The 15,267-nt window shown below is 44.4% G+C and overlaps 1 protein-coding gene across 1 annotated transcript in view; it reads right to left on the bottom strand.

Annotated features, from left to right (window-relative positions):
• Positions 1–15,267, bottom strand: part of dnaaf11 (dynein axonemal assembly factor 11) — a gene marked incomplete at both ends in the record, with an annotated part of 129,479 nt that overhangs the window by 45,092 nt on the left and 69,120 nt on the right. The window contains 3 exon segments of the mRNA XM_084327779.1: positions 4,527–4,622; positions 7,526–7,595; positions 7,687–7,752. Of these exon segments, the coding sequence (XP_084183905.1) occupies positions 4,527–4,622; positions 7,526–7,595; positions 7,687–7,752 (232 nt within the window).

Here is a 15,267-nt window from a genome sequence, read left to right as displayed (position 1 = left end):
ACACCACAGATACCACAAATTCTTCTATGAAAGAGAGACATCGAGAGGTTTTGTTTCAGATTTTTATCATCAATTACTAACGTCCTCGTATGAGACCCTCCAACTAGACTCTGCCTGGAGGAGGGATATACCAGACCTGGAAAATGACTTTGATTGGCAAGGAGCCTGGGCAAATGTCCGACTTACATCAAGGAACCCGGACCATCAACAAATCAATCTTAACTGTATTCACAGGACATACTTGACTCCTATAAGACTGAGCAGAATGGGTCTTAAACAAGACTCCAAATGCTCCCAATGTACAAATGGGGACGAAGGGACATTTATGCACATGTATTGGGACTGCCCACCAGTTAAGACATTCTGGAAAGATGTGACCCAACAATTATCAAAACTCGTATCTTGGAATATACCTGTACACCCCTCGGTATTACTATTGAATGATGTTTTTGAGTTTGCAGTAAATCCACAGCTAAAGAGATTGGTTTTATCGGGTATCACAGTAGCTAAAAAGCTGATCGCATCACGCTGGTTTCAACCGGAAAAAATGTGCCGGAAAGTTTGGTTTCTTACATATCTCGATGTGATTTATCAAGAAATATCTACAGCAAGAATTCTGGGTCTCAATGAATCCAAAATGTCAATGTGGTTAGAAGTGGTGGAGAGAATAAAAACTAGCTTATAATGGTAGTGTCTGGTTAGGTGCGAGGGATAATGGAGGTACTACCCAAGGTGGGGTCCGGGAGGGGGGGGTTCGAGCTGGAGCATATGTGTGTAGGTTTTTAGATAACAGGTATTAGGGGTATATCCTATATAAGACAATTAACTAAAATGTGATTTCATTGGATGTGCACTGACAACTAATGCTTGTATATCTTATCGTGTGTTGTCATGTTTGTTTATGCGTTTGTTTAAAAAATAATAAAAAAAAAAAAAATACAATCACGCAAACTGTCTAACGCCTGTCTCCCTGTGAGTGGCTGTCTCGGAGTGATGACCGGGAGGATGGAACCCTCTCTGCGCCGCCCCTTTGCCTCAAATAGATCCGCTATCAGCTCTATCTTTAATCTTTCAAAATGTTCAGTTGCTATCGCAATGTACGCATGCACTTATCTGTGTTTCACTACACATATGAGTGCATGCTTACCAACTGTTCGCCTGTTTTACTGCAACACTACTATCACAGACATCTAAGAAGGGAGATCCCCCCTTGAATGGCCCTTCTAAGGTTTCTCTCCTCCACATTGCCTGTGGTGCATTTTTTTGTTTTTGCTAGGTTTTAGTGAGTTTTTCCTTACCCCTTACCTGGGGTATGTCTGGGAGTGTTGCATTTATTTAAAAAAAATAATTGACTTTATGGTGTTTTTGTTATGTTCTTGACTTGTTTAAAAGACGTGTCCGGCCCATGGGGACATTAACACAATGGGGACGAACAACGTATATATCCGTGTTTCGATTCCACCCGTTGTGGACAGAAGCACGGATAAATCTGTGGCAAGTTGTTATTGATTTTATTCCATTTTAATAACCTATTCAAGGTCGCCGAGCGGCACTGCAGATATACCCTACTCTTTGAATTCGAGAAGGTGTAATACCGGCCAGATCCTCTTAGGGGCGCTATCGCAATAATGCAGTGTTCCCTGTGGCCGAACGGTGGACTCTTTTTTTTTTTACTTTCAATGGAGTTTTGTGTTAGCTCGATTCTGGATCTGCAGCCTGTAGCTTGGATTACGTTTTGCATCGCAGATTTCACCATGCAATAAGGGGATTTATCATCAGCCAATGGACATATCGATCTACCAGATGGCGATCGATAACGGGGAAATGCTCGGGGGGATACCACCGGACCACGGTAAGATCTTTTTCACGTAAAGTACATCCCGATCGGGCCTTGTTTTGATAGCCATCCAGGCGTTCGGCCTATGAGGCTAACGCGGTTATTGGTAATCAATCATCAGAAACGACGTCCCCCGCCCCCCCCCCTTTCATGCATACATGCGTGAGGATCGTGCCGATCATATGCAGTTTGAGTTTTAACTGGAGCGTATCTATAACCGAAATGCCATTGGATTTAAAGTTATTAGCTATTAGCCCATTATCTCGGCTTCCAGGAAATATACTAGACCAAATCCGGTATAATGCTTATATTCACGGCGCTATAAAATGAGAACGTATTGATGGTTTTTTTTTTCTTTAAGCCATTTTTAAGGGACGGTTTATGGTCTCAATTCACAATGAGAATGGACAGATAGCAATACTATAAAGTATAGATTTAGCTCTACAAACAGCCCCACGTCTGTTTACATATCCCGGTCCTCTTGAGATTAATTAGACTCATCCCAGTGGCCGCAAAAGTGTTAACGTGTGTTGTCGGGCCTTACAAATACATTTGATTTGATTTTGATTTGGTTAATATTTTGATCAAAGGTCATTTACTGTATGTTTATGGCATTTACACTTAACCCTTTAATCGCCAAGGACGACTTTAGACGTCATTGCTCGCCATGCTTAATCTGCCAATGACGTCGTACAGCGTCTTTGAGATCAATATTTAAAAAATCTGTCATGGCAATCATATTTCACCCACAGAGACTTGAGACTTGCTGTTGATCTCCTCTCAACTCTCCAACGGTTCAAGACCGCCATCTGGTGGCCGATCGGCGAATCGCCAAAACCGGAAGTGACGCACCGGAAGTGGTGCTCACCCATATTTCTTCCGGCCACTCGCTATCGCTAGCAGGACTCCAGCTTGATACACTGGATAGCGATCCGTTGCCAATAACTCGATAAACAACATGATTTGGACGTATATAGTATTATACAACCTGGAACTGGACCAACTAGATCGACATCCCATAATAGCGAATTTTCTGCTCCACGCTGATCGCCCAACGCTACGAGGAAGCTGCGGTGAGTTTCAGCGTGTTTGATTATTCTTATACATACACACTGCTCCGATCAACATATCACCCATACTAAATAAATGATTTAACGTCGGCCACGGACTTATAAACCCCCCCCCCTCCGGTCACCAGCAGATGATGAGGCATGACGTGTAGGACCTTGGTACAATTGAAATTTTTTATCTGACGTCAATCGGTATCAAACTACATTTGATGATCTAATATATGTATTTAGGGCTATAACTCACGTTCTGCAGAATGCTGCAGAAAACGATAAAAACATATTTATACTTTAGACCGTCTTTTAGTATGAATATGTAAATGAAAAAGTAGAACGTTGCTACATCCTAAACGATAGATACTTGACATTGAATGGGCCATAGTAATGTCAATTTAGCAATACAATTTAAAAAGTTATAGCCCTGCAAAGAAGGGGAACATCTCCATAGACAAATAGAGCTGGCAGAGGATGGTATAAGGATGGATATAAGCGTGGCAGAGAAAGGGTTAAAGTAGAAAAACAAAAGTAATCTGTAAAATAATACAGTGAATTTCCCGTTAAAAAACATAATTTTTTTAGTGTAGGTTTCGCTCCAATGTTAACTGCCCACCGACAGTATAGACAGTTATGGAATTATGGACTAAGTCATATATAACAAATATCTTCTCATATGGGGGTCCCTGAGACCAAATCAAATTAACCCTTTCACTGCCACACGACAATGGGTTAAATGGCAGTCCGTGGCCAAATGTGTATCAATATGAGACATGAAGAAGTTTGAGAACCACTGGCCTAATGGTTAAGAGATCACCTTGTAACTGAAAGGTTGATCTGTCCCCTCTTAGTCAATCAGTGTTTTCTTTCATTAGTTGTACGCTCTTTTTTTTTTACCTTGATATTATTATTTATATTATATAGTATTATTTTATATTATTATTACTATTTATATTATTATCTTTTTTCCTGCCTGTACCTCTCCTCCTCCCCCCCCCCCCCTGTGCTACTATGATGCCTGGATTTCCCCCAAGGGGATTAATAAAGGAACACTTGACTTGATTTAAAGAAGTCCCTCTGCATTATTGTGGAAAAGTAACGGAACGTAGACCAATCTCAGTCACTCTTATTGTCTGGGACCCATTCCCAGTAAAAAGTGGGAATCTCTAGAATGTGTTTTGGCGACGGTGTTTACGGAAGTGCGAGGGTAGCCTCTCAAGTTGACGATACACAACACTTTCTGTTGTCAGTAGATGGCAGCATTGGTTTAAAATTAAAAGGTGAAAATGTTGAAAACTACATTTCCCAAGACCTTTAGCACAGGTCACAGGTCACTGGGACGCGTCTATTCTTTGACGCGATCTGAACAGCGGTAAACTATTAATGCAACCTCAGTACAGTGACCGCGAATGGTAAACTAATTATTTTAACAAAAGTGTGGCGTTAACGTTATGTTTGTTGTCTAAAGGGGAACATATGGTACAATTTAAGATTTTAATGATAATCCGCGTATAAAGGACAAATAAAACATTGTTAATTTGTAAGAAACCTCAATGAAAACGGCGCAGGGTAAGTAATATTCGCTATTGTTATGAAAATGTGATAGAATCCTATAAAAATGTACGTACCTTGGGCATCGTGAGGACCAAGTGACCCGTGGTTTGGGACCTCTGGGCTGTGGAGCTGTCAGGCCTCACTTCACTGGGCAGGACCAGCTGAAATATCTGCAGTGTTTAAATTATTCACAACTTTAATTAGCGAGATTAATGCCCCCGATTGTGCCCTGACAAGTGTCTCCAGTATGTCAAATTACTTTAATCATTAGCTGGTCTTTTTATAGGTACGCTTCTCCAGGAAGAGTAAAGGGGGGGGGGTTACCAGAAATAGCTCAAGAGTGAGTGAGAACTGCACCTAAACTCCACCAAAAGGGAAACGATAGATTTTGGTAAAATACTATTGCAGTTTATTTTATTTTATTTTGGGGGGGGGGAGCTACTCTATGAGTACAGAATATAAGAAGATAAAAGAAGATAAGTCCAAAACTACAGTCAGGCCCCTACCGAGTATGATCGCCTGTGGCTGTCAACGAGTTACAGGTCACTGAACTGCAAAGTGGACTTGATATACAACCAGCTCCCCCCTAAATGAGTTCACATTAAGAGGAGAATTTTAAAGGTTTCCATCATGCCCAAGTTGATGTATCACAGAATAAATCATTCCCCCCCGGTCCAATAACGCTGACCCATAAATACAGGTAACAGCTTGAAGTGATGCCATAGCATCCAGGACCGGGCCCAGAGCAGAGGCCACCAGGCTGAGGTGCTGCTGAGGAACTCCTCTAAATGCTGGCTCACTTCCACCCTGTACACCCTGTACAATGTGTTTGTCGAAGGGTAAAAGGAAACACAAACAAAAAAGAAATAAAGAAATACAATGGACCTGTCTCAAAACCCTGCCCCTTTTCTTGATCCTCCAATCACAACTGTCGCTTACCTCGGACAAACTTGGTTTGTCCGAGGTAAGCGACAGTTGTGATTGGAGGATCAAGAAAAGGGGCAGGGTTTGAGACAGGTCAATTATACACTTCTGTGGATTTACAGCCGACCAAACAGCTGTTTAATCAAGCTTAAAGGTCACGCTGGCCCTGCTTGTGGGAGATTAAAAGCCTGTCAACACTTTCTCCCCCTCGAAGCGCAGAGGAAAATATGGGCCAGACACCTGGAGATAAACGCACAACGCTGACTAATGTGAGCTATGACGGAGGGCTGCCATCTTGGGAGAGAATGTTTTCACATAGGCAAGAAAATTACTTCGCTGTAGAGGCGATAAATCCCCCCCCCCCCCCCCCCCCCCATTAAATGCAAGGAGAAGTCCTTTAGTCCTTTATCAGGGGTCTATGAAATATGTAAATAAAAAAAGTTATAAAACAAGTTTGAAGGTTCAGCAACTTATGACGGTATTTATCGGCAGCTTTAGGTTCCACCACTGTGGTAATTTTGCTCCCGACTCAGGAGCTAAACGGCATCTTCATGACTAGAAAGTAGCCTGTATCAAATGATCACTCCCACTGTTGAAAAAAATCCCCATATTAAAAATCAGTTAATAATAGAGCAGAAATGCTACACGAGAGACAGACTTGGCACTTGTTTTGACATGTTGAAAGTGAAAGAAAGATGTTGCAGTTGCACCTCACAGGTTTACCACCTGCTAAATGATGGCCAGTCTGCCATCAGTCTGAGTGTAATCCAAACAGCTCGGCCACGACGGCTGTCTGGCAGTGTGCCTAGCGTCGCCTGCTGCAGACTACAGTAGGAGTAGCTGCTGGACATGTCAAGGCCATACACACTCAGCAAAAGTGAGAATCCCCCCCCCCCCACCCCTCACCACAGTAAATTAAAATATTATGCGTATTGTTTCTGAGAAGTTACTCAGTTTTTAGAGAATGTAAACATAATAATAATAATAATAATAATAATAATAATAATAATAATAATAATAATAATAATAATAATAATAATAATAATAATAATAATAATAATAATAATAATAATAATAATAATAATAATAAAAATAATAAACACCTCTGTCACATTTGTTAACACTTTGAGTGCCAGCCACGAGAAATCTTGTTAGTTCATGCCATGCGTTGAGTGGCAAGGATGAGAAATCTCATTATTTAATCGTTATTTCTTTTATTAGCGATTTCCATTCATTTTTCATCAATCTAGCCTCACGTTACCACTGTCTCTGAGCTCGTACAGGGAAAATACCGCCCCCTATCGTCTCCCGGATGGTAATGCACGCATTGGATTGGACTCAATGAAAATGGATGAGAAAAGAAAAATCCGGAATCCACATTTTACTTCTCAGACATGTAACCCGAGCCGATCGGATTCATTGTGGACCCTCAGAACAGCGTGGATTATGTGTTTCGAGTACCCAGCGTTGGATCAATAAACGCGATCGATATTTGGAATGGCGATCAGGAATTGGAATAATCTTTTTGGAGAACATCTGATTTTATTTTTATTTATTTTATTTTACCAGTCTTGGGGTAATCAGAGTTTTTTTTCACATATATCTCAACGTGTCCCCTATATGTGTATGTGTGTGTGTGTGTGTGTGTGTGCTGACCAGGAAATAGATAATGGATTTTTCAGCCCGCTTCTCTAGCGTGCATAAGTACACATATACTATCGATAATCTAGCGTTTATTTGAAAACGATTCATAAATAGGCCGAAAAATGAGAACGTGTTTTTTGTATTCCACTAAAGGGCGTTTATCACAGAATCTTTTTTTTTTTTCTGGAAATTTCCAAAAACGAGCGTTTTTCAAAATGGTATAAAACGGAAATGTACCGATGAAAAAACAATACGTTTCGTACATGTTGACTGCAAGCAAGTCATTGATAAGCGACGGGCGTATTAGACACATAATATAATATAGAAATAGCTCCACGAAAATCATGAAATATCGGAAAATCAGTCTCAAATGGCTGGCATTCAAGCGATAAATCGTGCGCCCCCCTGCTGGCACTCAAAGTGTTAAGTGAGGAGCTTCTATATGCTAACGGTTTCCACTGCCTTGAGATTCCAAAATTGTTGAATTGAAAACTTAAGTACGTACCTTCCCTTTGACGATCACTTTGACGTATGTCGGCTGAACATCAACATCCAGCAAAGACGTGTCCATGTGTCTATAAGTGGAATCAGGGGGAATGTCTGTTTACTTGGTGGTATCTGTAGAACCACCAGAAGTGTTTGGGATAATGTGCTGGACAGGCCTACCTGTACACCGCCAGGTCTAGGGCAATCGTGTTGTGGTCCACATCATCCATCAGAGAGAACTCCAGCCTACGGATGATGATGTTGTTGCAATTAGGACAAGACATTGAAACACATAGTCAACATACCACAAACATTATTTAAATCCCAACTCAAAACCTACCTGTTCTCACAAGCATACAACATTCCCTACCCATAACCACCCTCCTCCAACCTACCACCTCCCTTTCCCCTTCCATACCTTCTCTGTCTCCTGTCCCTCCCACCCCCCCACCCCCTCGGTTTCCTTACTTCCCTGATTGTCTCCCCTACTGGCTTTTGTATTTGTTGCTTGTTATTCGTGGTTTTATGTTCTTGTGTTTTCATACTGATGTTTCTTACGCGTAAATGGTAAATGGCTGCATTTATATAGCGCTTTTATCTTATCTTCTTTGTTTTGCTTATTGTCAGCGTCTTTGGGTTCTTGAAAAGCGCTATATAAATAAAATTTATTATTATTATTAAACACCTCTTTTTGGCACTATAATAATGATTATATGATATGCAGTGACCTCAATAACTGCGGCCAGTTATTCAGTGTTCAATCTCTCAATTTTGTAAATAGCTTTGTTTTACAACTAACTTTACATTAAGAGTCACAAGGTATACAAGTTATACAAGGTATGTTGACTTTCACAAGCCACTTCCAATAATGGAAACATGACATATAATACGCCACCATAAACTACATCACTCTGCTCACTTATGGAAAGTGATATAACCATTTAAGTGTGCACAGTTCAGAATTAGATGACCCTTGTGTAAAGGCCTTGACCTTCGTGGCCTTGCACCAACTATAAACCCATGGCTAATAGAGGGGAGCCAGGTGGCCTGTGTCTCATATGACCATACCGTACCATACCATAGTAGAGTTCCATTGATCTGGGTAGGCACATATGAATACTAGGGGTGGGGGGGGAAATCAATACAGTAATATATTGTAATATGCCGACATTATATCGATACAGTGACAGCAAGTATTCTTTGATTTTTTTTATCAAATAATTTTTTCTTCAATTCGATTTTTATAATTTTTTAACAACAATCGACATCAACAATAATAATAATGACAAGACAATAAACAAATTATAAATACAGGTTTAAAAAATTAATTAATAAATACAAAATACTAAGTAAAAATTTCACATTTCCTCCCCCAATCCCCCCCAAGACCGCCGGATACCCCAGGACCAAAATCCCACCCCCACTCCGCCGCTACATTGCACCTTTGACCTCCGTGGCTCAATACTGGCCTGTTCCACCACAAATACACGAGCAGTAGAGATCTCCAAATAAATAACATCCAGCAATGTCAAGAGACCAATTCATTATTGTGAGTTTCTCAGGTTCTTTCCATCTCATAGCTATCAGCTTTTTGGCTGCTGTAACGCCTGCCAGAATAATAAATTTCTGTTGTATGGATGCTGGTAGTAATGATATATCGTTTAGAAGTAGTGTTGCTGCCGTGAGTGGAATTGATATATTACAAATGTTTGAGAGTTTAGTTGCTATGGATTTCCAAAAATGGGCTATTGGTGGGCAATCACAGAACATATGCATATAAGTGCCGGTGGCCCTTAGAGAGCACAAAGTGCACCAGGAGTCGGCCACCAGTCCCATAACAAACAGCTTCCTAGGTGTGAGATACGTCCTATGAATATAATTTAAATGAATTTGCTGGTGATTAGGGTTGCGGGAAGCTAATATAACATTTGACCAAACATCGTCCCAGTCAAACTCAGGGTCTAACTCTGGGATGTCCCCTCACCAGACTATCTAATGTACATTTTTTATATGTGGATTTGATTAAAAGTGTATACAAATCTGAGACAAACCCTCTTGTGGTTGTCCTGTCACAGATAAGCCTGAAAAAAGGGTGTGGGTGCAACGCCTGAGCCCACGGCACACTGTGGGCCCTGAGCGCTGACCTTGGTTGCAGGTAAAGGAAGAATGATTCGCCAGGTATATCATAAAACTCGTTTAGGTCCTGAAACGCTCGAAGACCGTTTTTATCATATATATCTCCCAGAGTATGAACTCCCCTCCTCTCCCATTGAGGAATATTAACAGGTTTGTGCCCAACAAGTAGTTGCTGGTTATGAAAAAACGAGGTGCCACGGGCATTTAACCGCACAAGACCCCTCTACATTACGCCACGTTTGAATCATGTGGGATATGATTGGTCCATATCGGAATTGGCATTTGGATTGCCAAGCCCCTATCTTGTTTGTCAAAAAATCTGAACTACGGGCGGCTAAGTGGCGCAGTGGGCAAGGCGCTCGCCACTAATGCAGGAGATGCTGGGTTCGAGCCCAGCTCTCGGCATTGCTACCAGCTTGGCTGGTCGTTCATACTAACGCAATTGGCAGTGTTAGGGGTGGGAAGCTGGTGGGGTGGGGATCGGACGTTGTGGACAGCGACTCCTACAGGTCGGTTGGTGCGCCTGCACAGCAGAATCAGGAAGCAACGGGGGCGGCGTGAGCCTCCCACGCAGACCCTCGCCGCTGAGAGATCGCGCCGTACAGGTGAAAAGATGCGACGGCTGCCTCCTTGTGTACCGGAGGGGACACGTGATGGAAGGCTTCGTCCACATTGCAGCCGGCCTGTGGGAGGCATGGCCTAACAGCGTTCGAGACAGGGGAGGGTAGAATTGGACAATACGAAATTGGGATGGGAGAAAAATAGAAAATGGGAGAAAAAGTAGATAAAAATTTTTAAACTGAACTACTCTCAGAACCCCAAAAATGTCACGGATTAATGCATTTACATTAAGGAACAATTAAACAAATAAATAGGGGCCAAGAAAATAAAACCGTAATGATGGGATGTGTTGTCGGTATTCAACTGTGAGGGAGGCATCAGAACAAGTAACTCTGACCAAAACGTCCTCCCAGGTGGGGGACATTGTAAGGTCGACATCCGATGTTTCACAAAAGGCCAATAAGGCAATAATATCAAAACCTTACTATTCCACATAGCATTGACGGCAACGAAATGGCAACCCACTCAGAGATCAAATGCATGTAGCAATCACACCCTGACCAACAGCTTTTACCTGCCCTGCTGAAGAAGCACTTTGGTGTAGTGTTGACACCAAATGAGGCAATCGAGGGACTGGAAGAAGAAGAAAAAACCATTACACTTACAGTAGCGAGTTACTGTGAGGGGAAACAGCGAGGGCAGAGGTTGGGACCTTTTTTCTTGGAACATAAAAAATGTACTGGTACCATGTTCTTTTGTTATTCTGGCTTTGAGCTACAGAGCACTAGAACCAACTGCCTTGTACTGTAATCATAACGATAGGTTATGAATATAACCGTAGTTCTATGAGTATTAGTGACGCTCAGCGTCAACTGCACATATCTCACTTAGTGCATATGCACTGAATAAAAACTCACAAATGCACCTTTACATACCAACATCCGTCTGGCCACACCCCATCCGCTACCTACATAAGCAGGTGTCTGGCCACACACTCGCCTCCTTCCCAATCTTTCACCACAAGGCAAGATCAAAGGCTGCAGTGGCGCCCAGACGCTGAGCGTCACTAATACTCATAGAACAACGGTTATATTCATAACATATCGTTCTATATCGTATTAGCTTCCGCTCAGCGTCAACTGCACAACGGGAGCTGAGCGGGAGCTGAAGCTCGACAAATGTACCGCACTGAGGCCCCCCACAACCATCAGAACCGGGGAGGACCGAGCCCCCCGACCCTCCCTAATGGAGGGATACCCCCCCTATTGGAGGACGGGAGGGAACGGATCCGACTGTGCGAAGAGGAACTCGAGCAACTCAACGCACAGGGTGAGCAGACCGTGGCTTGACCCCACGACTACGCACACGCACAACCCGCATGCCACCAGGGAACAAACGGAAGGAACAAACCTCGTTACCGCCCCCAAAATCACGGGGTCAAGAGCAAACTCAACCCCGTGGCAAGGCCGTAGCAGCGGAGCGTGAAGGAAGACCCAGACCCAGAAGGGACTGGATACCCCCGAAAAAAGGGGGCCCGGAGAGGCCAATGACGCCACAGCATCAAGACCTCACCAGGCGGTCACTAGTGACACCGCCCCCCACATCGCCAGCGTATTCGGACAGGGCCCATCCAAGAGCAGGCCCTTCCCCCCACCAGCACGCCGCCTGGCACACTGACCCTGACATACTCAGGCAGTCAGCATGGCTGTAACTCGAAGCACTCAAGAGGCTACACTACAGCGGGAGCAAGCAGCGCACCGGGGAGATGACCTCCAGAAGAGGCCGATCCCTCAATCCAGGCAGCAGGCACTTGACCCGAGCCTGGAGCACTGCGGACGAGACAGGCGCCAAAGGGGTCAACTGAAAACAGCACCCCGGCGGAAGGGGCGTATGCTGGCATTGTTGAGCACCATGTCAAAGCCTCCACCAAAAAATCCCAGACGCTCTAGAGGGGCCGAGGCAGAGAAGGCTGACACGATTGGCAGACGTCATGAACGTGCAGGGGCACACTCAACCGGGTAACCCGGGAGTTGACTCCGCTCCAACACACCAGGGAATCAACCACCCTCTTGGTTCAACATGCGGTGGTTGTTCCCATAACCCTTCAGGAAAAAACTCCAAAACACACCTGCGGGTATACACTGGCTATACCGCAGTACAAGTGTTTCAGTTTTCAAAAAGGGGTTATCCCAGGCCTACGGGTCGACGAAAACGACTTCGGACCGGGCCCGGCGGACCGGGATGCACACAGGGATGCCAGAGGAGTTCTATAAAGACCACCTCAACAGCCCCCTCTCAGCCATGCGTAAGCGGGAGAAGAGAGGGGCGAAAAGAATGGAGAACCAGCCCCTTCATGACAGCACAAGGTACAACATGTACCCAACAACAGTGTCTCCATAACACCCAACCCTGTGACACCCGGGCCGACCCGGCATTTTTCCCCCTGAAAAAAAGCACAAGTCCCTCAGGGTACCAGAACAGAAGATATGCGTCCCCGGCGGACAACGGGTTAACTGACCTGGACCAGCGTGACCAGAACCAGTCCCGTGCCCTAATCACGCCGACATCCCCAACTCCAGGAGGGGGGGCAGGTACGCGTGTCGATCTAAAACATTATAGAGGGTGCCACCCAGACGGTCCCATTCGTACCGCGCTCAGTGGCCCACCCCAAGGGCGTGAAACCCCTCTACATATGCTTTGATCTATTCCGTTAACATCCCCCAGATATGAACGAGAATTCGTCGAGACAAACCTAGTAAACTGGCGCTCGGAAGAGAAAAACTCCATCCCAGTTGCCCTATAAAAACGCTGTTTTAATAACGAGCAACCAAGGCGCACCAGCCTTATGCGTGATTCCTATCAGAAACACCCAGAGCCAGCACTATGTACGCGTCGAGACCCAAACACATCAATGGATAGTCTAACAAGACACCAGACATTGTTCCTCCAAGTCGCCTGGGAGAACGACAAGAAGCCGTCGCGCTTCATTTCCTCTCCTCTTTTTATTAAAAAGAAAGAAAACACAGACTGACATGGATCCCATGTGACGCGGCTGAGGAAAAAAATATTTTCATTTTACACCCCGCCAACCTCACCACAGGGAGGAGACGGGAATCCTCAGAGAGACTTCCCACATGAGCCATGAATTCAAAAGTCACGGTAACATTAAGCCATGTGACCAACAGACTCAAGTTACACATACATCGAGCGTAGCAGAACACCAAGTTCCTACGCTCTGCCCCGACAACTTGACAATAACAAAGAACCACACATGGGTCTGTAAAAAACTCACGGAAGCCGTCGTCCAATAGAAACGTGCCCAGTGACGTATTCTATGACGGGGGGAATCCCATGACTCAACTGCCCGTGATAGGTGCGGAGTCAGGGAACCCCCCCCCCCTCTAAAATGGCTAAAAAAAGAAGAAGAAAAAACCTGCCGAAGGCATTCAAAATATGTGTGTTCTACCCAAATAATGACCAGAAGTAAGTCCTTACTTTTTCTTTCCTCCTTATGTTTCTCAGGCCAGGTGGCCCATTACACCATGAGCCCATCTCCCGTTTCCAAAATGCATTACAGACTGTTTGAAAAAGCTGTTTTTTTCATCAAAATAATGTTCAATAAGATGTACTTGTGTTTAATAAGTTGTTTTATTCAGAAGTTAACACAAATAAATAATATTACCAGTACAGTACAGTATCTAGCACACTCTCAGGAGCAAAACAGAAAGAAGCATTTCAAACTTGAACTATGGAGTTGCTCAGTGGCCAATGGTGTCAACTGTGGTTGTACTGGGCAGCTCCCAGGTGTGAATGGAACTGTGTGAATGTGAAGCAGGGCGTTCCTGAAAAAGAGCATCTGTGCTCAGCGAACCTACCCTGGGTAAATAAAGGTTAAAAAAAAAAAAAAAAAAAAAAAAAAACTTTTTTTTTTTAGATTAATGCGTTAATTATATTATCGCGCGATACTAGTATTGCGTTAACGCAGCACGTTAACGCCGTTAACGGCCCAGCTCTAGAATAAACACACCGTTTGTAACAAAATACAGTCCCTCCTAGGAGGGACTTTTTATTTGACAAAATCATATGCGGGCCGGGGAAGGGAACAGGGGGAAACGATAGGGGGAAAAGTCACTCCTAGCAACGCCTGCCACGAGCCGCTCGGGGTTTGCCACCCCGGGGAGACCCGGAGGGACTGTAAGCCGAGGCACCCCCTCCTTCATACCCTCTACCAAACACACCACCCTCGTGACTCGCACGTAGGCGGGAGTGAGGCCTGTGATGTGGGAGACCACCTGTCCCTGACGGACGTAGGCCTCCATTGAGGGGGAAAATGGGCAGACAACGCCTGTCTCCCTCACAGGACGATGTTGCCATAAATGACCTATGAGATCATCAGGGACAGGAACAGGCAGTGGCTGCGGCAGCGCCATGAGCTCGGGGAACAAAGCACGCAGTTCCCCCTGCATACTTTCCCCCACCGAGCCCGCGTCCCTCACATGCGGCAGACTACTGGACGCCTGTTACTGTTCCGCAACTGTAAGTTACTTCCTGGGTAGGCCTGATTGGCCCCGACAGGCACGTGACAGGTGCGGCCACGCCCCGCGGCAGCCTCAGGACGCGCAACGAGGCTGCTAAGAGCTGTCGCGCGGAAATAGGCTGTCTATTGCCTCGCGCTGCAACGCGGAAATAGGCTGTCTATTGCCATTCTCTAAGACAAACTCTAACCTTAACCAGCTCCTTAACAGCGCCTAAACTTAACCCTTTAACCTTAAGCAACTCCGAAACTATGCCTAACCTTAACCTTAACCTTAACCATGCCTAACCTTAACCATAAGGCATAACCAACTCCGAAAGAATATTGCCATTCTCTAAGACAAACTCTAACCTTAACCAGCTCCTTAACAGCGCCTAAACTTAACTCTTTAACCTTAAGCAACTCCGAAACTATGCCTAACCTTAACCTTAACCTTAACCATGCCTAACCTTAACCATAAGGCATAACCAACTCCGAAAGAATATTTCCATTCTCTAAGACAAACTCTAACCTTAACCAGCTCCTTAACA

Source organism: Notolepis coatsorum (assembly GCF_963971535.1).
Source record: "Notolepis coatsorum genome assembly, chromosome: 13".
Taxonomy (NCBI): Eukaryota; Metazoa; Chordata; class Actinopteri; order Aulopiformes; family Paralepididae; genus Notolepis; species Notolepis coatsorum.
The sequence above is the reverse complement of the archived record's forward strand: the minus strand, read 5'-3'. Positions and strand labels throughout refer to the sequence as shown.